General features: G+C 46.2%; 3 protein-coding genes across 10 annotated transcripts in view; 1 reads left to right on the top strand and 2 right to left on the bottom strand.

Annotated features, from left to right (window-relative positions):
* Window positions 1–1132: 1132 nt before the first annotated feature.
* ccr9b (chemokine (C-C motif) receptor 9b) lies at window positions 1133–5799 on the bottom strand. The gene is made up of 4 exons (XM_030349592.1): window positions 5046–5799; window positions 4849–4898; window positions 2721–3236; window positions 1133–1788 (listed from the first exon to the last, which is right to left on the bottom strand). Exons 2-4 carry the CDS (start codon window positions 4891–4893, stop codon window positions 1252–1254), a joined length of 1098 nt encoding a protein of 365 aa, XP_030205452.1. The 5' UTR covers window positions 4894–4898; window positions 5046–5799; the 3' UTR covers window positions 1133–1251.
* Window positions 5800–7486: 1687 nt separating this feature from the next.
* On the bottom strand, window positions 7487–18299 carry lztfl1 (leucine zipper transcription factor-like 1). 3 transcript variants are annotated; one of them, XM_030348643.1, is made up of 10 exons: window positions 13717–14015; window positions 13319–13443; window positions 12835–13029; window positions 11215–11272; window positions 10900–10971; window positions 10725–10790; window positions 10372–10449; window positions 9864–10040; window positions 8884–8987; window positions 7487–8746 (listed from the first exon to the last, which is right to left on the bottom strand). In XM_030348643.1, exons 1-10 carry the CDS (start codon window positions 13717–13719, stop codon window positions 8728–8730), a joined length of 897 nt encoding a protein of 298 aa, XP_030204503.1. In that variant the 5' UTR covers window positions 13720–14015; the 3' UTR covers window positions 7487–8727. The 3 variants fall into 3 exon arrangements, with proteins under 3 accessions (XP_030204503.1, XP_030204504.1, XP_030204502.1); XM_030348644.1 differs by lacking the exon at window positions 13717–14015 and adding an exon at window positions 17895–18299 and having other exon boundaries at window positions 7487–8987; XM_030348642.1 differs by having other exon boundaries at window positions 7487–8987.
* The window catches only part of dnajc13 (DnaJ heat shock protein family (Hsp40) member C13), a 45289-nt gene continuing 40530 nt past the window's right edge, over window positions 16735–21493 (top strand). For 5 of the 6 annotated variants that reach the window (XM_030348638.1, XM_030348635.1, XM_030348636.1 and 2 more), the window contains exons 1-2: window positions 16735–16908; window positions 19944–20024. In XM_030348638.1, coding sequence (XP_030204498.1) covers window positions 16742–16908; window positions 19944–20024 — 248 coding nt within the window. In that variant the 5' untranslated portion in view covers window positions 16735–16741. Of the gene's footprint in view, window positions 16924–19943; window positions 20025–21493 lie in introns of all 6 variants that reach the window. The other variant, XM_030348640.1, reaches the window with a different exon arrangement.

Genomic DNA, 21493 nt, shown 5'->3' on the forward strand with positions numbered 1-21493 from the left:
CTCTCTCTCTCTCTCTCTCTCTCTCTCTCTCTCTCTCTCTCTCTCTCTCTCTCTCTCTCTCTCTCTCTCTCTCTCTCTCTCTACCACACACACACTCTGTCTCTTCTTGCCACACGAAACTGCAGATTCATTCCTGTTCGGCCACTGAAGGGAACCATGAACCATCAACGCACCAACATCGTCGTTGTGTAGACAAATGTGTGCCAGGGTTCATCGACAGACAATATATAGACAGACAGACACGAAGCGTCGCAGACAGACTCGCTTTCACCACATGCTCCGGAGTGTGACCGCAAGATGTTCGTTGCGCCAGCACAGACCTGAGTGCTTCTCCACCTTCTCACGCTCCCCCTGCTCAAGAGTTCATTCATGGCCCCTTCTGCTCCGGCCCACTTCCTGTTCACTTTGCTGGTTCTGCCTCTCTATCTAATTGTAAAATCATAAACCATTTAAATACACAATAGACATACACATTTGCGTAGGCTATATTATAAACCAGAAATAATTGAGTACGATTCCCGTTTACAGGTCGATAGAATAGAATAGAAAACATTTCCTAACTTTTATTTATACTCAAAAGAAAAAACACATGTCCACATTATTTGTCTATTTACAGTAATGTACAGCTCAAATCAGAGTTGAAGGTTGAACGGGAGAGAGGTGCTCTACAAGGAGAGGGGGGGGCTCTACAAGGAGAGGGGGGGGGAGGGGGGGCTTTACAAGGAGAGGGGGGGGCTCTACAAGGAGAGGGGTGGGGGGGGGGTTTACAAGGAGAGGGGGGGCTCTACAAGGAGAGGGGGGCTCTACAAGGAGAGGGGGGGGATCTACAAGGAGAGGGGGGGGGGGCTCTACAAGGAGAGGGGTGGGGGCTCTACAAGGAGAGGGTGGGGGGGCTCTACAAGGAGAGGGGAGGCTCTACAAGGAGAGGGGGGGGGGCTCTACAAGGAGAGGGGGGGGGGGCTCTACAAGGAGAGGGGTGGGGGGGCTCTACAAGGAGGGGGGGGGGACTCTACAAGGAGAGGGTGGGGGGGCTCTACAAGGAGAAGGGGGGAGGGGCTCTACAAGGAGAAGGGGGGAGGGGCTCTACAAGGAGAGGGGGGGGGGCTCTACAAGGAGAAGGGGGGAGGGGCTCTACAAGGAGAGGGGGGGGGGCTCTACAAGGAGAAGGGGGGAGGGGCCCTACAAGGAGAAGGGGGGAGGGGCTCTACAGGTTGAGGGGAAGGGTCTACAAGGACAGGGGAGGGGGGGGCTCTACAAGGAGAGAGCGGCGGTGGTCTCCGTGTCGGACATCACAGACGGTCGCTTGGCAACCGACGTCATCTTCCCATGCCCTGGGCCCAGTCGCCCCGCGCACGACTTCAGCACCCCGAGCAGGTCCCTGCGGAAGCGCACGCCCACAAACACGTAGAGGAAGGGGTTGACGCAGGCGTGCATGTACGCCAGGCCCTTGGCCACCTGGCCGAACACGTCCATGCGCGTCGCCACGCCGCAGTCCGTGATGCTGCCGTTGCCGAACTGCGTCGCCCGCACGACCAGGTGGCCGTTGTACGGCAGCTGGGAGAGGACAAACACCGCCACCACCGCCAGGATGACGCGCAGCGCCTTGTGCTTGTGGAAGCTGCGCGACTGCAGCAGCGCCCGCAGGATGAGGGAGTAGCAGGCGGTCATGACCACCAGGGGCAGCAGGAAGCCCACGCAGATCTGCAGGGACAGGACCAGCACCTTGGTCTGGGTCTCGGTCCCGGGCAGCAGGTCACAGACCGTCACCCCCCCCGGGGTGTTCCTCACCTGGAACATGAGTCATGTACAGAACGGTATCCTGGTCAATATCCCGGTTAATGACCTGGTTAATAGCCCGGTTAATAGCCCGGTTAATAGCCCAGTTAATAGCCCGGTTAATAGCCCGGTTAATAGCCCGGTTAATAGCCCGGTTAATATCCTGGTTAATATCCTGGTTGATGGCCTGGTTGATGGCCTGGTTGATGGCCTGGTTGATAGCCTGGTTGATAGCCTGGTTGATAGCCTGGTTAATATCCTGGTTGATGGCCTGGTTCATGGCCTGGTTGATATCCTGGTTGATGGCCTGGTTGAAGGCCTGGTTGATAGCCTGGTTGATGGCCTGGTTGATGGCCTGCTTGATAGCCTGGTTGATGGCCTGGTTGATGGCCTGGTTGATGGCCTGGTTAATATCCTAGTTAATACCCTGGTTAATATCCTAGTTAATATCCTAGTTAGGTTCCATATCTGACGGCGGGGTTAGGGTATCCTAACCGTAGCCTAACCTGGCCCACGCTACAGCACCTCTCTGGGGGAGACTAAGGTGGCTGCACGCAACTACTGCACCGGAAGCAGCGCAGGAGCCGTGTGAACAAGGTGAGGGAGTGCGAGAGGGAGACTTACACGTAGTTTCCTGTTCTGCTACAGAGATTTCCATCCAGAAATGAAGCGAAACTCACGTCGAGAGTCACGAGACTTCAGAAGACCATTTGAACCAAATGTTTCTAATGTTGCCAGGCTACACAGGTTTGATTTTTAAATCTATTCACACATTTGTCTAAAGCTGTTGGTGTCCGGCCAGGACCTTTTTGCTGTCCCTCCCACTCCGCATGACCTCGCTGTACTAAGAACTCCAATACGATCAGCTGCAGCTCAACACCGTTGCTCCAAAATCCCTTCTGCAAGGGGAGCCTGACGAATTGTGGTACAAAGCGGACCGGTACCTTGGCGAACAGCACCTCGGGGACGGCCAGCAGGCAGGACAGCAGCCACACGCCCAGGCAGGCCACCCTGCTGTACAGCATCCTCCGCTCCCGCCGCAGGTTGTGGGCCCGGGTCACCTGCACGATGGCCACGTAGCGGTCCACGCTGATGCAGGCGAGCAGCAGCATGCTGCTGAAGAAGTTGAGCTTGTACACGACCACCACGGCCTTGCACAGCCCGGTGGCGTGTCTCCCGAACGCCCAGCCTTGCAGCGCGTTCACCGCCCAGAAGGGCAGCGTGGCGAGGAACAGCAGGTCGGCCACGGCCAGGTTCAGCAGGTACATGTCCGTCATGGTCTTCAGACGGTTGCGGATCCCCGTGTAGAGGAGCACCACGAGGAGGTTCCCCACCGTGCCCAGGATGAAGATGAGCAGGAACAGAGTGGGCTCGTAGCCGCGACTGAAGTCCCGCACCCAGCCCTTGCTGCAAATCATCGTGCCGAAGTCGTAGTCGTCAGGGTAACCGGAGCCCGTGTCCTGGGGAGAACCGGGAGAACGAGAGCCCGTGTTGAGATGGCGTGGTTTACATTGACTCCTTTATCAGCCCTTGATTCAGACAGGCGCCCAAGTGAGACTGAGAACAACCAAAGGATACAAACGTGCAACTTGGAGGAGCTAAGAGATGAATGCGTCAGGTGTCAACAGGCTCATTGGACACAACCTGTCAGACGGTACACATCCCTGCCCTGTCCCTCTTAACTTTAGTCCAACACAAACGCAACTCACAGAAGCGAAAAAGTTTATGGTTTTGCTGAGGTGGTTTTGTGTGCGTGTGTGTGTGTGTGTGTGTGTGTGTGTGTTTTTGCATGAGTGGTTCTATGTTCCTCTATTTTTATTTGTCTTAGCTTATGAGTATGATAACAATTCTGATATAATAATGTGTCTTGTTAGTCTTTAGTGGTCTTCTCCACTCAATTCTACACACTTGTGTTTTTGACTTTCTTTGTATTTTTTATTCTTTGTATCGTGGTTTGTGTGACAATGTGAAATTCTGTGAGTTTCTGTGTGCTTTTTGTGTGTGTGTGTGTGTGTGTGTGTGTGTGTGTGTGTGTGTGTGTGTGTGTGTGTGTGTGTGTGTGTGTGTGTGTGTGTGTGTGTGTGTGTGTGTGTGTGTGTGTGTGTGTGTGTGAAAATGTTTTCATACGGATGTGAGACAGAGATAACAAACACAATCTAGTGGTTTGCCAAGCACTAGCAGTTTGGCTCAGCACTAAAGGTTAGATTGGGGCCAGTAGATTAAGTGCAGTCAGAGACTGCAACAGCAACAGCTGAAGACTCCATTTTGGATCCGAGAAGCAACTGTTCCATATGGAGACCATAAAGGTCCCCTCTCTGTGTTGGGCTGTTTTCGACCTGTTTTCAGTGAATAAAGAGTGGCCCCCTTCTCCTTTCCCTGTCTCTGCTTCTCTGGGCTTAGCTACTGAACTTAGAAACTGAAATTCTGATGCACTTGGGACAGAGTGAGGACAGCTACAGACCATTATGTATTGTTTCTGAATGACTTTTATGAATATATACTGTTATTATCACTGCTATGTTGTTTGGTTGGTCAGTTGGTTGCATGACAAAAGCAGACAAATACAGACGTCTTATTGGATATAGACTATATATCTTCAGTGAATTTATAATCCACTGAGAGAGGATACAGAAAGCATTGTCAGAAAATATTGAGAGTGCAGCATGCACTACCAAACTATTTAGGGATAAAGAGTTTGGTTAACAGCCTCGTCTCACCCACACAAGCAGATCGTCTATTTAAAACCACTTCTGTACTGCACTACAGCACAAATACAACACTGTTTAACAAGTATCAATAAAAAATATTGTGCATTGTGTAAAATGCCTTTACATGGACTCCAATGCTGTATTTAAAATAATATTTGATTAAATATTTGTAAATATTTGATAATGTGATTATACTTATTTGTTGCAATAAGGATATAATAGTACTTGTTACTATTTGATTTATACCACTTATTCGATAGTAAACAATTTATTGATGCAAGAAACATTATTGGATGTGATAGTACCTTTTTGAGGGTGCAAAACTTATTTGTTGTAATAGTTCTTATTTGATGGCAGTACTTACATTTTCCATCTCGATGGTGAAAAAGGTTGTAGATTCGGTTTCCATTTTAACTGAGCAGGAGAAAGTATGCAAGTATTTAAAACATTCTCACAAAATCTAATCCATATATTCACTCTGTGACACCTCTTAAACCTCTTAAAAACTCAAAAGTGGTCTACTCTACACTTACCAAATTAACCAAAAAGTAGTCTACTCACCCGACCAGCGACCAAATAACGTTTGTGTTGTTCAGCTCTGGTTTCGGCGAATGGCAGGTTGTGACAGAACCTCATCCTCTCCTGTATTTATGGTTTCCCTGTAACCACAGTGCTACGTGTAGTAGAGCATCTTCTAGTGTCATGCCCTCTCCATGTCTCTGCTAAGACTTGCATCACAGGAAACCGTGACCAAAACACAGCTGGCTTCACCCTTCACAGATCCACGAGCCCCTCTTTGCTTCACTATGGGTGGGGGGCGGCTGTATGCCATTGTAGTTGACGAAACATCTCTCTGACTAAAGCAAACTAAAGACACACTGACAGCAGAACACAAACAATGTGCCCGCACGGGTGCTCTGGGCGATTAAATGACGACTGCGCACACAGGTGGAGCACTTAGCACCACGGACGAGTGATGCCCGAAATCAGAAACCATCCCATTACACGCTTATTTTGCACACCGCTAGCCTCAGTAGTATAGATGGCGAGAGAGCTTTGTGTTTACGTTGACGTCGTGAGTGTTACTGCCTGAGTCCATACTCCCTTGCCAGGGTTTAGCTGAACGCCTCGTCGGTTGGAGTGGCAGGACCATTAGCGGACCTTATTGGAAATGTCATCTCCAAACACAGCTGTGGGTTGAGATCTCTAAAATACCGCTATTTGATGAAAGAACTCACTGCACTCTGTTGAATATATTGTCCTTCATGCCATCACTGGAATGCCATATAACACCCTCACCAAGCCTAGAAACTCAGTTAAGCCATAAAACACCATCTGCTATCACCAAATGCCATATACTGCCTACCCCAAGCCAAGATACAGTAAGAAGATTAGTACCTTGCAAAGGGCATTTAAATATTTAACGAGACAAGAAAACTTTAATGAGACATGAGCACCGTTAACAAGGCTGTAGAACCTTTAAAAATAGCTTTATAATATGTAAAAATGCTTTAGAACCTTTAATAAGGCATTAGAATCTGAAGGAAACATGAGATCCTTTAACAAGCATGGATATCTTTGACCAAATATGAAAACTTTTAACAATGCATTAGAATCTTTAATGAGGCATTGGAATCATAAACAGGACAAGACAATTTTGAACAAGGTATTAGAACCTTTAAGGGGGCATGAGAGTCTTTAACAAGGCGTAAGAACCTTTAAGGGGGCATGAGAGACTTTAACAAGGCGTTAGAACCTTTAAGGGGGCATGAGAGTCTTTACCAAGGCGAAAGAACCTTTAAGGGGGCATGAGAGTCTTTAACAAGGCGTTAGAACCTTTAAGGGGGCATGAGAGTCTTTAACAAGGCGTTAGAACCTTTAAGGGGGCATGAGAGTCTTTAACAAAGCGTTAGAACCTTTAAGGGGGCATGAGAGTCTTTAACAAGGCGTTAGAACCTTTAAGGGGGCATGAGAGTCTTTAACAAGGCATGAGAATCTTTAACGAGACATGACAACTTTTAATGAGACATGAGTCTTTAGCGAGGCTTTAGAATCTTCAATTAGGCAACAACGCATTTAAACCATGAATATGGCAAGGTGTTTTCCTCTCAGGTTGTGCTTTGGCGTCGCTCTGCTGTCAGGGCTTCGAGCTGCAAAAAATGGGGAGGATAGGCGATGATTTCCTGGTTGTGTTTCTCGGTTTGCTGTGTTTCGCATGGAGGCACTCCTGCACACCTGGAACCCCTGCAGCCCACTGAGAAAGAGGCCTCTCTCTCAGTTCTGCTCTCGCCTTGCATTGATGTCACAACACATCAAAGAGTAAGGTTGAGACTACTACAAGGACCCGTGTTGCTTTTCTGAAGATGTGTATATGCATATTATGAGTATGCTGGAGGTCAGCAGCTAATATATAATCAATTTACAACCAAAGACATGTTAAACAATTACTACTAATCTATTATTGTTTGGTAATTTGTATTATTGTGGTGGATCAAATATTTGATCCTGTCTGTAAATTGGTGCAGGTCTGGTGAACTTCGTTGTCCGTCTACTCTATCAGTAGTCACAGAAGTGTGTAGCAATAGCAATTAAAGTCTGGTTCAGTCTTTAACCAGACTGAACAGCAGTTCTGATTGCATTAGTACTCTGGTCGGAGGTGAGGTTTGGCAGGGTTAGAGAGAGAGAGAGAGAGAGAGAGAGAGAGAGAGAGAGAGAGAGAGAGAGAGAGAGAGAGAGAGAGAGAGAGAGAGAGAGAGAGAGAGAGAGAGAGAGAGAGAGAGAGAGAGAGAGAGAGAGAGAGAGAGAGAGAGATTTTGACAGTTGATCACACCAGGTTCATTCCTTTTCATTAGATAAGGTAAGAGATACAAAAAAAAAAAAAATGCAAAATCAAGGAATGATTATTCACTTGTTTGTGTCTTGCATGGTTTTATGGCAGTTAATTTTGGATTAGGGTCATCATGAACCTATTTAACATGTGTTGTGTTTCAAATATGCTCTCAAAGGATCCCAAAGGTTTATTATCATTATCATTACTTTAACCTTGTATGACAAATGATCTGCAAGAATAATTTGCACACAATAATGAAGTAAATAAATGGACAAAACACATCACTTAGTTGATTGAAATTATTTTCCTCCCCAATTTGGTTACAGCCTTGGTTAGCCTAGATTTCAGATGATACAAATAAATAAAACATCTAGGATGCATCACACTCCACAAGAGCATTACATCATCAGGTCAAATACCTCACTTTCGAATAAGATACATTTTTTTTGGGATAAAAATATCATATGCACTCCTAACTTCTAGGTAACGTTGAAGTTCAAACTTTCAGGATCACTATCGTTCCTTACGTCGATTTTTATAATGATATACAATGCAATATATGGAAGGGCATAAAATAAACATGTAAGAAATCAAAGTAAACATTTCATGGATACATCCAAATAGTAGCTGTAACACCACTGTTGAAAAAGCTCTCTAGATGGGCTCTATTATATGAAGCTAAACGTTTTGTACTGGAGTGTGTTATAGAAGAGATAGAATATGGGTTTTATTCGAAATGCAAATCTGATATCTGAACGCATTCGTTAGAGCAGTACAGGCAGTAATGCCACCCCCTAGTGGTGAGAGGGTGAACTATCCCCTCTCTACACCCTTACGACCTATCACGCAGACACATAAAACAGACAAAGGCCTCCTTCAAAAGGACGGAACGATCTGGATTAATATATGGATTACTAATCTAGAATCGTCCAGATTAAGACCAGGGAGAGGACAAAGGGAAGGGTTATTTGCATAGACCACTGATGGGGGCATGTGTACTTGTGGCGGGAATGGGAACTAAGAATGAATCTGGAACAAGGAGATTTATTCTAACCCAACACTAGGAGGAAGGATCTCAATCAGGGGATTGCCTGGTTTTCATTTCATTACTTCTACCAAATAGACCTAGTTAAAGCTAGCCTACGCCCAACCCAAACAAAACCCACGTGAGATTCTCTATACTGTAGCCTACAGAATTCTGGTAAAAGCGTGACAAAATAGAAATGATGTTGAGGATCACTCTCTCTTTTCATGTCATTGGGTCTGCGTGGCGAGGTGCTGGATCAAGTGGGGGCGTGTCTTTAAGACGTTCCGCGTGGTAAGGACATTTATCAAAGAAATATTGGTCCTCGCTCGCCTTCATCGTTTTCCGTTGTTGTACTACGTCGGTTGCGTAGGGGGAGGAACAGCATCTCATTCGTCTGACTCGTACCTTTACGACACACAGACAGAGACAAAGATGACCATGTACAACCTAGCGATCTTGCATGATATTAGCGTCATGCTAGCTAGGCTGTAGCAGTTTCCATGTCAGGTTCAGGTATGGCTGCATCTGATTGGCCTTCGTACCTCTGCAGTCGTTTCCTGATCTCTTTGATCTGCTCGTTCTTCTTGGTCAGGATCTCCTTCATGTTGCGGTAGGCGGCAGTCTGCTGGAACTTCTTGTCCAGCTCCTGAACACACAAACACACTGACAGTTTTAACAACGTACTAGCATTTATACTTACTTTATTAGTTTAATAATTTCCTAAATAAGATTTATCCTTCAAAAAATACAAAGATGTAGCATTTCTCCCATGTGTCTTTATACCAATCATTACACACTGGTAATGCTTGCCAATATGCACCATAATGCTAAACACACTGGCTATCAAAGTAGAGAGGTAAGGAATGATTTAACTGCACTATTGGCCAGGACACCGGGGTTGGCCGTAGCACCCATACTTTCAGGGGATATTGTGACCACAGGGACCTCAGTTTAAGATCTCATCCGACTCAGGGGGGGATTATTAGGGGTGAAACGTAAGTGGAGGAGGGTTAGCGTCTGGAGATTTGGGGATGGAGGATTAGGTTTAAAGATCGGGGTAGACAAGGTAAGGGAGTGGGGTGTAGGGTCAAGGCATAGACACGCATACATAGACACCACATTGATCTTTGGGTACGTTGACGTCCCCGCCGTATTGGAAAGGCTGGCAAGTTAAAGGGGGAGCTTTCCTGGATAAATAGCTATATAATCGTGACATTTCTCAACTGATGAACTCAATGAATCATATTTGTATTCATATTACAGCATGTCGTGTTAAAAATATTTTACATATTATCTATAATAACAAATTAATAGAATACAATTCTGCTCGGTCTACATAGATCGTATATTGAGCAGAATTGGCGTATACGTTCATCATAATGCCATCCCGGCGTCTATGAACATATGTTAATGGGGCAGAGGCTGAAAGGTCTGGGATAAAGGGTCAGTGGGGTTGAAGGGTCATTGGGGTTGAAGGGTCAGTGGGGCTGACGGGTCAGGTAGCGGGGGTCGGTGGTCAGACCTTCTCGGCCATGGCAAGCTGCTCCTGGACACGCAGCAGGTCGTGTTTGGCCGACACCAGGTTCTGCTGCAGGTCCTTCTGAGAGGCGGCGTTCACGTTGAGCGTGCGCTCGTAGTCCTCCTTCAGGGCCGCCACCGTGCTCTCCAGGCTGCTCAGATCCTGTTCCCGCGTCGCCCCCTGGTGGCAGGGAGGGGAACACGGCTGGTTATGTTTATGGTTATTTATTTTCCGTCTCAAGCAGGGCATGGGCCTTGTTAACCTGGCGGCCATCTTGGTGCTAAACGTTAAAGTAAAATTCAATCTTAAAAACACACAAACAAAAATAAAAGCTGGTCAATCAACTAGCGATGGCTTATACCATCGCAAAAACATTGTAGAAGATAGCATGTAAAGAAAACAAAGGAGAGAAACCGTTTTGAAAAGCAGGAAATGTAAACCATGGAGGGAGGGAGGAGGCAGGACTGAGAGGAGGAGGGGGGGGACAGGGACAGGGCAGGAGGACGGGTACCTGCTGGTCTCCCTGGACCTTCTGCAGGTCTTTCAGAGCTCGCTCGGCCCTCGTCTTCTCATCCAACACATTCATGGCCTGGAACACACAACGCACAGCACTGAATTATCATCAAAGCAGTAACACTAGGAGTGTATTCTAACTTTAATTGGGTACACGGGGATATTACAGTGGAGGGAGTGGCTAAAAGTACTAAAAGTTGGGACCCCAGAGTCTGCATTCTACCTGTCAGCATCCTGCAGCAGGATGCAGCCCCTACCCTATCCCCGGTCTAACAGCCCGCTGTCACTCGGCTCAATAGGTCTAATGCTAAAAGAACAAACAAACAAGGCGTGGACAGAGCGTGGATCCACCTGGGACTCCAGGTTCCGCAGTCTGGATTTCAGCTTCTCGTTTTCCTCCTGTAGTCTTGTGATCTCCTGGAGAGCGTGGTAGGAAGACAGGTGTTGCATTACGCTGCGTTGATATGATTTGGAATATGAAGGTGGACCAGATTCCGAGCCTGAGTTTGCGGGGGTCCGGGTTTACCTTGTTCAGAAGCTCTGACACACCCCCTTCGTTAAGAGGCACTAGCCTTGGTTTACTGCTCTCCTGGTTCACCTTGGGGATAAAAAACATGCAATAAGTCATGAATAAATACATAATAGGTTATTACGTTATATTTATTACAGTCAGCCCTTATAATGTAATGTCTTGTGTCCTATTGGAGGATTGGATTTGTCTCTTTGTATGTGATGTTTGCTTGCGTTTCTTCTTATTTTTGTGTATGTGTGTAAGTGCATGCGTCTGGGTGTGTCTGTGTGCATGTGTGTGTGGGCACGTGTGTGAGGGTGGGGTACACACCTTGTTAGTGGTTTTAAAGTCAGTCTTCTCAAACTCAGCAACCTTCTCGAGCAGCTCCCTGGAGAAAGAACAACGTGAGAACAAATTAGTCATTAAGGAGGACTCCCTCTTAAACCTGTCAGCAAGTTTTTCTAACTTTACAATGTACCATTTACATTATGTTTTTTGGGTTTGATGTTCTTTATAATGTCCTTTGGATAGAGAAATATAATGATGTGGGGTGGGGCAAGTCTGGCAAGGATGATTAAGTTATAAAAGGTTATTTGGGTAAAGGCTTAGGGTTAGATAGATTGAGTTACAGTTAATCCGGTGAAGGGTTGGTTGGGTAAAGGGTTTGATAAATTGGCATGGTTAGGTTAGGTTAAGGTTGGTTAAGTACGGCTAGATAGGGTTGGTTAGGTAACGCTACCTACCGTTACTTGGATAAAGTTTTACAGTTGGTTGACAGTTAGTTTGAGTTAGGAATGTAAGGCCAAATAGGGCTAAAGTTTGGGTTAGTTATGTTGAAGTAAATTGTTTAAGGTGTATAGAGAAGGAGTTAAGGTTAAGGAGAGTTATTTAAGGCATAGAAGTAGGATATAAGTAGCAACAATTCACCAACTGAATACAAAGTTGTACTCCAGGCCAGTGTGTTGAATAGGTTGAACTCCAAACAGTAAAATGTATATCTAGCTAGTTCTGTACGAAGGAACCTCATGAAGCGCCCTTCTGTGACCTCTCCCAACCCATGACTTCACCGCGGGGAGTCCCACGTACCCCCCGAGGGAGGAAACAACAAGGCAGCATCCATCCCACGCACAGTGACAGTTTGAAACTACGAACACGGGCCGACCCTTGTGGTGAAGGCAGCAGGTCCGGGTTGAGCTTTATGTGGTCCCAAAACGGTGCTCACCGCACGTAGCTCTGTGGTGAGGGGCGTACGCAGGGCCTCTGTGACAACACACCCACGGCAGCCCAGAGGTTCCGCAACCAAAGACACTTTCTCATAGCTACTGTTCTCAGGGTTATATGCAGCTGCCGCTACGCTCAAGTAAGGAGGACAGGGCGGGAAGGAGGGTGAGGAGGGCGGGGGGGGGGGGGGGGGGGGGGGGGCTGGAGATGGAGGAGAAGAGTGTGGACGAGGAGGAGAAGGAGGAGAAGGGTACGGACGAGGAGGAGGAAGAGGAGGAGGAGGAGGAGGAGGAGGACAGGTAAGTGGGGGAGGAGGAGGAAGAAGAGGGGTAGGTAGGGAAGGAGGAGGAAAAGGGTGCAGGGAGGAGGTGAGGGTCTGCACGGAGGAGGTGGGTAAGGAGGTGGGGGAGGCTGGAGAGGAGAAGATGGTAGGGGAGTTTGAGGATCAGAACTAGGCCTGTTCACAATGTTCTTTGTTGCACTACCTCATCTGCTTCGCTCCAGTTGGTTTCAGGGGCAGATAATGGCGACCTCACCTACTGAACTAAAAACATCCACCTAGCTAGCTAGACAAAATCCCTCCAACTAGCCTGCGACAAACATCCCCCAAGGAAGCCATCAGAACATCTAGCATGCTTCATGCCGTTCACGCACTCCTCCTATTCTCCAGCTGTTAGTAACCTCCAGTTAGCAAGCAACATGCATCCAAATTCGATCCAAGCTCCCCACCTGTTCTCCAGTTCGGAGATGTCTGTCTGCAGCCGCAGGAAGAACTTGTCAGCCTGGGAGAAGAGCTGGCGGAGCAGCAGCACGTTAGTGTGGGCCGTGTTGATCAGCTCCGTTTCCACCTCCCCCCCCACCACCGCCTGCAGACCCTCCAGCATCTCCCGCACCTCATCCACCGTGAACGTCTCCTCCACCAGCCTGCAGTACACAATACACGCATGCACCCAATCCAACGCATCCGATATACACAGACATACAACATACATTCACAAACAGATAAGCAATACAGGCCAAATTGCCAGACACAAACACACACACACGCACACACACACAAGCAAGCACAAAACACAAACAGTCAATTATAGACACAGATAGAACACATGCATACATTACACATACATGACCTATTAGGTAACAGCACTGATTGAAACGATATAAACCCAATATATTGAGGATTATATCCATTGGCATTTGACCTATAAAGCACCTGCTGTCTTTGAGTTCTTCAAAACAAGTGTCGATGGTCTTCAGCCTCAGGACTCTCTTTGAACGGGCAAACCGCATGTAACTGATGACCTCATTCTGGTGGTGCTCATTAAACCCGAATTCAGCCTGCACAGGGAGAGAAACACAGTGACAATAACCACGTTGGAACTGTGCAGCTACAAGTGGCTCCAGCTGAACTTAGTGGGGCTCTCCTAGCGACAGGCTGCAGGCCCTGTTCAGATAAGCTGCATACACTACTTGAAGTGTGGACTATGTCAACTGTTGAGATTTAAGGTTAGAGGATTAGCGACATGATTAGAAAAGTGGTCTGTGCGTGCATGGTTAGGTCAATGCACTCAGGAGATATATCGAAAGGCACGAATGATGGACGATACTTACCATGGTGTTGGACGCTATGTCACTAACGTTAGCTAGCTTGCAGGTAGAGCGTATTCAAAACACTGAAATTCAGGTTATGAACTTAGTCTGAGAGACCGAACAGGGGCTAGACGTGTGGCCTGAGGAAAGCTCGGAAACAACGGCGTTAATTTTTAAATCGGTCCAATGCTTAAACGTGGCTTGGTCGAAATGTTAGAAGATTATCCGAAGATTTGCTAGCCGTACTGTCCAGTGTTGTGTCTTCAGAGCGTGCCTTGGTTACGGGGTGGCGTCATTGCCTTGGTTACCAGGGATGCGTTCAGCGGCACTACGTTCGCTAGGAAGCCCATCCGTTTGTTAACGCACAACGCCGCGCATGTACAACGTGATGTCACATCGAAATTACCGCCAAATAACTTTGATATCCCTGAAGTAGGCCTATCATATTGTACTGATAGGTCTACTTCAGATTCAGAAAAAAATCGATCAACAGTGTGTTCTCATTCTACTTGTTGTAGTTTGGTCTGGCTTTGCGAGACTATCAACAGTGTGACAGAAAATAGTATTTGACGTGGATCACATCAACACCGCAAAACAAACGCACTTACACTTAAAACAGATGTAAAAAATAGTAAAATGTTTTTTTTAATCGATATTAAAGGTCTACCTTTCAAGTAAACAGCAGCATCACAAAATAATAAGCATAATAATATATGTTTTACATTATAATATATAATAATTTATATTACGATGGTATTGAAATGTTGTTTTATTATCAATAATAATGATAATCATCATTATAATAACCAAAGTCCTGTATTCATTCTGCCTGGTGAAGTTGTTGGATATTTTATGTTAGATAACACAATGACAAAAACATGACGGTAATCTAATCAAGACGCCTCTAATCTAATATCGTTGTTTTAGAATGCACCTTAGAGTTTGTTTTATTTTATTCAAAGGTCACTTTTGAGAACTGTAATGTTACCGCCTAACTGTTTTATATGATCCAGTGAAGGTCATTGAAACGGTGAAATGGAATATAATTCTTTATTATAATGAACACACACACACACACACACACACACACACACACACACACACACACACACACACACACACACACACACACACACACACACACACACACACACACACACACACACACACACACACTGAAACTCTAATGCAATTTACCATCTGGTAAATGTTATTAGGCATACACTGTTATGATGTTATGTTATGTTACAAATGTTAATCTGCCCCTTGCCAAATACTACAAAGCTACGTAAACCATTTAGGCTACGTTTGTTACGTTTTCTTAGTAACTTTATTCCGAATTTCAAAACCACAGCGCAGAGCCGCCAGGAGGTCCTCCAGATGAACTGAGTGCATGTGACCCAAATAAAGAATAGCGGTCCAGTTGCAGTCCGTGGCGTCTCCTCCTTTCCTCTTGGTGCGCTTGTTTAGAAGTGTCCCAACAAAACCTCCCCCCCCCCCCATCACGCTCTATCTTTGATTGGATTACACTAACGGGCAGCGCATGGTAGCCTACTGAATCAGATGTTTCACAGCGTGACTATACCCTCCGTACACCACACACACGGGCAGGACTTTCACATCCTCGGTTAAACAGAAAAGGCCAAGATGTTTCCGCTCTATCTTCAATCGCGGTGAGTCTCTCTCCCAGGTGCGACTAACTGTTATTTATAGACCTACGCTTATTGTTGTTTTAGGGCGGAGCAGAGTGGAATGTTTTGTTTTAATGTGCTCTTCATCACTAGCGGTCTCATCTTTAACTCTCGGGGGGTCTCTCGACCCCTCCATCAACACTGCTTTGGTTCAAATAGATGCAGATTTTTAAAGGCGGATTTCATCTCAATCTGTCAACAATTTTCTTGAATGAGTGCATATTATGGATTTTACTTTAGAATGTTTGTTACGTTTTCTTAGTAACTTCTTTGTTACGTATTCATTCACTTTATGAATGAATGTGTTTGCCCACAAAAGTAAAAATATAAAAAGTGACTCCCACTCCCACAAATGAAAATAAATTTTCATTTTTTTTTTTAAGATATCAGTAAACTTCATCTTATCTTTTCTTTCATTTTCTTTTTCACCTTTCATTTACCATTTTTATGGAAAGACCATCTATAATATATGTGTGTAGCTTAACCTTCAAGTAATGGTTTGGTAGTATGAATGAAATTGTAAAATTGTCTAAATTTCACATCCAAGACTTTGGATGTGCATTTCATCAGGAATAATACAGTTTTCTCATGAAATCTTCAATTGCCTCAAAGCATTTAAACTTACAAAAATGTAAACATTAAAAAGTAGGCTACAGCACTTAAAGTTGGGAATTAGGCTGAGGATGAGTGGGGCATTGATGCAGTGTAGGAGATTCACCCCCAGAGGACGCAGTTGTCCTGTTTTGAAATGGCACGCGTCAACTCAGACTATGCAAAGTTGTTAATAAAATCATGTGTGTATTACAAGGGTGTATATTGGGCGGTTCTCTTAAAATACATCAGTTGCGTCGGAAATCACGGCCAAAAGGACATGTGTGTCGAGGATGGCATAGGAACGTTTAATCAAATAGTGTTCAAACAGTATATTTGATATTTTGCGTACATTTGTTTTGTCTTCCTGTAATGTGATATTTTAATTAATTTGAAATCAGATAATAAAATCGACACATTAACGTGAACACTCGGGTCGGTTTTCACTGAACATATGAGGATCCTCTTAAAGGACGTATTATCTGGTGAACAAAGTAGATAATCTATTATCCTCCTTATCCTCATGTTGCAAAAACAGGGGTGCGCCCATTTGAACCGCTCATTTCTTGTTAGCATGGCTCCACTGACAACTTATATACAGTATGAAAAATAACACTGATTCGGGGTCAGTCGCCGCTACAACTAATCAAAAGCAACAATTGGCATGTCTTAAAGTAAGAGCCGATCCGAGATCAGATCCCGTGCCGGCTCCACTTCCTGACAAACCAATCAGCTGACAGACGCATGACAGACGGGCCTCGCGCATGCGCCCTGGCACACTGTTGGTATCAGGAACATGGCAGCGTCCTGAGTCCAGGAGGGAAGACGGCGTAATTGAACACCTTCAGCATCGGCTTTGGAAAACTGAACGGCACCAGCCACACTCGGAGGAGGGCGGGGGCTGGGTGGACGGACACACAAACTCTATTTTGTAAGGATCGCGAAGGTAAATGCATTTTCGAATGTCACTCTGCTCAGAGTGGATCTCCTCCATGTTTGCGCGTACTGATCGAGTCCCGCTGCTAGGACCCAGTAGCCTGGCCATAGTAGACCCAGCTAGGAGGTTAGCTACCCGCTAGCCAGACACTCGGGTCTCTCAACAGGGCCCCCCTCCCTTGCTAAGCCTTTAACAAACAGGAATAACGGAACCATTGCTCGCCATGTTGGACCCATATATCGCTAACGTCACACAGCGCTAGGAAAGCGGTGCAGTGGTTCTGGTGGGTAACACGTCCGTGTGAGGGAGCCAGGAGATCACCCTGTCCCCCGCTTGGTGGTCATATCTGACAGCTCATAACGTAAAATAGGTGTTGACGAAGATTGTGGCTGCAGATATATACGTGTGGAAACGAGAATTCAAGACGAGTTGTAATGCAACTTTTTCTATTCCGTTGGTCTGTCACAACCGTAACATTGGACGTCACGTGTTCAGATCATTTATAAGGTGATTGATCCAAATGAATTATGTTTTCCCTGATATCATAGGTACGCGATAAGGCTTCTATATGAGATCAATATCTTTCATACCGTTACCTGGTTCACCTCTGTGTGTTGTGATGAATGGCCCTTGCAGCAACTATTCTGTTCAGAACAATTGTGATCAGGCGGATCGCAGAAAAACATTGACAGCTGTGTAATTAACTACTTTATATCGGAATTGCAGAGGGATAACAGAGTATGTCAATTTGATCAATAGACTGCTGCACATGCATATTAGATGGCGACAGAAACGTCGACCACGTAGCCTGTGGCATTTAAAGCTTCACTTAAAGACTTTTCAGTTCACCAAAAGCGTTTCTATGCACAATGACGTTGCTATTGGTTTCTATGATGACTTTTAACCACATTCAGCCAAACATATATCCTACACTGTGGGAACAATGAAGCACTGGATTTTGTTGTTTGTCATGTACTCACTATTCATCATCAGTCAGCCTGCCCGTCTATTTGTCTGGTGGTGAAATGGTGTGATGTTTTCCCCAGTAGGGCACAGAGCACGGAGCAATGCTAGTTTGCATTTAAAATCTGTTTCAAGCCAAGTTGACAAGGGCGAATGGCCGCTATGATTCTAGTCTTTGTCATAGTTGGTAACACTAGGATCTCTGTTCTCTCACATCGATTTAACCCAGGGATCTTCCAAGTTCGCTGAACACCAGAGCTAGTTTTTAAAGTGTGAACCAGGTCTCGAGCAGCATATGACATGGCCCTAGAATTCACATATCCTTCCGGTTGTTGACAGACCTTTTATAAAGCGATGTATTGATCAGAGCTAAAAGCTTGAAGGACAGTCAGTCACATGACCCCACCCCCTGGAAAGGGCTGGATCTTTTTATAAATCACCATCTCCACGTCCACAGACTTAAAGTGCTCCGACCGGCACCGGACCTAGTGTCTGTCTGTAGTGTGTCCGGGTACGTTGCTCCTCTCTGGGCTGCGTTCATCCTGCAGCTGGTGGGGGAGAGGCTGCCGATCCATAGCTCTGAGACTCCTGGCTCCGCAGGCCGGCGTCGCCATCCAGGAGGTCTATGCGTCAACGGGACCGGGGCGTGTTTACAGCGAGACAGATTCCTCACTCACGGCAGGTCTTCTGCAGTCAAGGCTGTGAGGCTCTCGTAGGGGCTTTGTGTTTTGGGTTTAGATCCCCTATGGGGGTACGGTGACGTCGGTGACGGTACTGATGAACGGCGGGCCGCATCACAACAGACCTGTTCTGCCACCCGGCACACCAACGCCACGGTGACGGTGAGGTCGTCGGGAAGGAAGTGGGAGCCTATCAGAGCGCTGACTCAGGCGCTTGGCAGGGAGAGGTTGTAAAGCTAACGCCGTTTCCCGTGTGCTCGGAGAGGAAACGCACGCGTGCCAGATCTGCTGAACCTGCAACTCTTTCTCTCACTTTCCCCGCTTTCACTTCCATCGGCCGGTGCTGGTACGTTTGCCTAAACGTGTCCCAGTAGCTTCCAGTGTGGAATCCAGCGTCGCTGCAACAAATGAGGGAGTCGAAGTACACGTGCCTTGCGGCAAAACACCCGTGGTTGAGTTCTAGCTGGTATGTCCTAGATTTGGTCAATCTGGGAGCGTTTTTAACGCGACACTTCTAAATGTAAATAAATATGTGTGATGACTGTGTCGTAACATGATGGGAGGTGGATGGGTTTGTGTCCTCTGTGTGGGACCATGTTGATGCGTTTCATTACAGCGACTCAGTCGCTTCCGACACCGGATCTCGTTACCTCAGTTTGGATGGCAATTCCGGTTTATCTGGTGGCTCTCCTGCCTCATGTGCCAAGAGCTCCCCCCATATTACAGAATAGATAGACGTTCACAAACATGAATGCATCAACGAATGTCGTAGACTCAAATCCTGTGACATGGAGTGCTCTTGTTGGACCAGACCAGACCAGTTGTTTGGTGCACAAACTGGACCTGTTACACAGCGGAGTCCAAGCCTTGTTTCCAGGAGATAATCTCGGGTTGACTCTCCATCTGCGGCCATTTTGGATCCTCCCTCGGAGAATAAGTAGGCGGGGCTAACACACAGACCCCCTTCTCCTTCATAGTGGCTCCAGCAGTGGGCCTGCTCCCCATCCTCTGACCCCGGGAATGTCTTTTGTCTGTGTGAAGTGTGTGTGTGTGTGTGTGTATGTGTGTGTGGCGGTGCGTTGGAATGTGTGTTACATAAACCTGAGGTGGTAACTATGGTCTGGGAGGTGATGGCACAGCGTTTTAGCGGTCTGGTGTTTGACCATGTCACATGAAAGATCACATGATGTCCCTTGATAGGGCGCTCCAGGGAATCCCTATCCCTGCGCCTCTTCCTTCTACCGACTGAGCGTTTAGTTAAAAAGAGTTGGAGCCCGTGTCTTTGCTGTCATGTATGGGGGGAGCTTACCGTGTTGATTTATTTTGTTCTAGGATGTTGTTGTGGACTGTGATTAGATAAGTGAATGCTTGTTTCCTCTGTCGTAGGTCTTTCAAGAAGATGAACGTCATCAAGGAAAACAGAGACCTGGCTTGCTTCTATACGACCAAGCACTCGTGGAGAGGAAAGTAAGAGGCCACCATTGATGTTTTCCTTCTACTGTACAGTGAGCATGGCAGACACACAGGTTTACTGGGTCAAACGAAACTTAAGGAGAAAAGAGAGAGGAGGGGCGGAGTCAGGAGTGGGTGGGGCCGGGTTGGATGACATCATTCTATTGCGGGTTGTTCCCAAACAATAGCAGAGAAGTCTTCTGACATGAATAATATCCTCCCATTCATACAGAGATTTAGACCTTTTGCCATATGCAACAACTATGCCATCACATTTGTTCTTACCTGCTAGCTGCAGTAGCTATACTGCAAGCTAAAACATAAAGACCCATTTACAGCTTAGAATGGCAGGGTAGTTTATTCAGCTCAGATCCGTAGCTCTCATATGGATGCTCTTATACACACTGTACGTTTATAGCCTGCCATCTTTGTACATCCTAGATTAAGCTTTTCATTTAACGCTCTGTCAATGATGCATTGTATCGGTTGTGAAAACCCATTACATACGTCACTGGATATTATCAACTGCCTCAATACTGTACTAACCAAGCCGTGAGCGTGAAGGAGCAGTCTGCATGCTATATCCTGCTCCCCCTCTGAACAGCGGAGCCAATGAGATCACATTACCTGTCAATAGCAGAAGCTAAGTGGCTGATTCCTATTAAGGCCCTCCATTCATCACTGCGGTAACATAAGCTCAGAGGCTTGCTCCACACACACGTGTGTGTGTGTGTGTGTGTGTGTGTGTGTGTGTGTGTGTGTGTGTGTGTGTGTGTGTGGAGCATGTTTTCTGTGTGTGCGTGTGTGTGTGGGTGTGTGTGTGTATCCTTCGAAGGCCCCCTGAAGTGTGCACGACTGACCGTATTGGTTGCTTTGTTCCTACTGGACTGCAAGGTCAGAGGTGATGGAGAGAAAAGACGAGATTGTGTTGTTGGAAATAAAGGAGCCCTTGACAGCAAAGGCCTGGAAACAGCTGTTACTCTCTATTGTAGTTTTACGGTCCACTCTGTATGCTGTTGCAGTTTTACGGTGAAGTCCATTGTTTTTTGTTGCACTTTAGATATGCGGTGAGGTTCTGTTTCTTCTCTAAAATATTTGTGATGACTGCTTGAGTTTGGCTGACATTTTTTCCGATGTGTAATAAATAATATTCTTCTGAGTCCCAGTATTGATAATTTTTAGTCATACAGTTATCATTTGTCAGAGAATGATATCACAACCGATCCCCTTGGCCCCCTCTGATAAGCAGATTCAGTCTGACCGACACAGAGACTTATCTTATCACTGGCTTCCACGCAATTATTTTATCAGTCCTACTTTTATGCACCCTTTATAATGGTATTGATTGACATCAATAATCGTTTCCTCCAAGCTAGACCCGAGTAAGACGGACACATAAAGACATGACAACATTTAAACAAGAAGACAGACGCATCCTCGTTAAGCAGCCCCCCTAACGAGGCACCTCGTTAGTGCTGTTCAGC

Source organism: Gadus morhua, chromosome 23 (genome assembly GCF_902167405.1).
Source record: "Gadus morhua chromosome 23, gadMor3.0, whole genome shotgun sequence".
In the NCBI taxonomy this organism is placed as follows: Eukaryota; Metazoa; Chordata; class Actinopteri; order Gadiformes; family Gadidae; genus Gadus; species Gadus morhua.

What these genes read in the sequence shown, in the direction of transcription:
- ccr9b (XM_030349592.1), bottom strand. Translation starts at nt 4,893, where the DNA reads ATGGAAACCGAATCTACAACCTTTTTCACCATCGAGATGGAAAAT. An exon ending in TCACCATCGAGATGGAAAAT is followed by an intron (nt 3,237 to 4,848) that starts GTAAGTACTGCC and finishes GGTTCTCCCCAG; the next exon opens with GACACGGGCTCCGGTTACCC. An exon ending in CCGAGGTGCTGTTCGCCAAG is followed by an intron (nt 1,789 to 2,720) that starts GTACCGGTCCGC and finishes CTCATGTTCCAG; the next exon opens with GTGAGGAACACCCCGGGGGG.
- lztfl1 (XM_030348642.1), bottom strand. An exon ending in GAAGAACTCAAAGACAGCAG is followed by an intron (nt 13,030 to 13,318) that starts GTGCTTTATAGG and finishes TGTGTACTGCAG; the next exon opens with GCTGGTGGAGGAGACGTTCA. An exon ending in AGCTTGCCATGGCCGAGAAG is followed by an intron (nt 8,988 to 9,863) that starts GTCTGACCACCG and finishes TTGTGTGTTCAG; the next exon opens with GAGCTGGACAAGAAGTTCCA.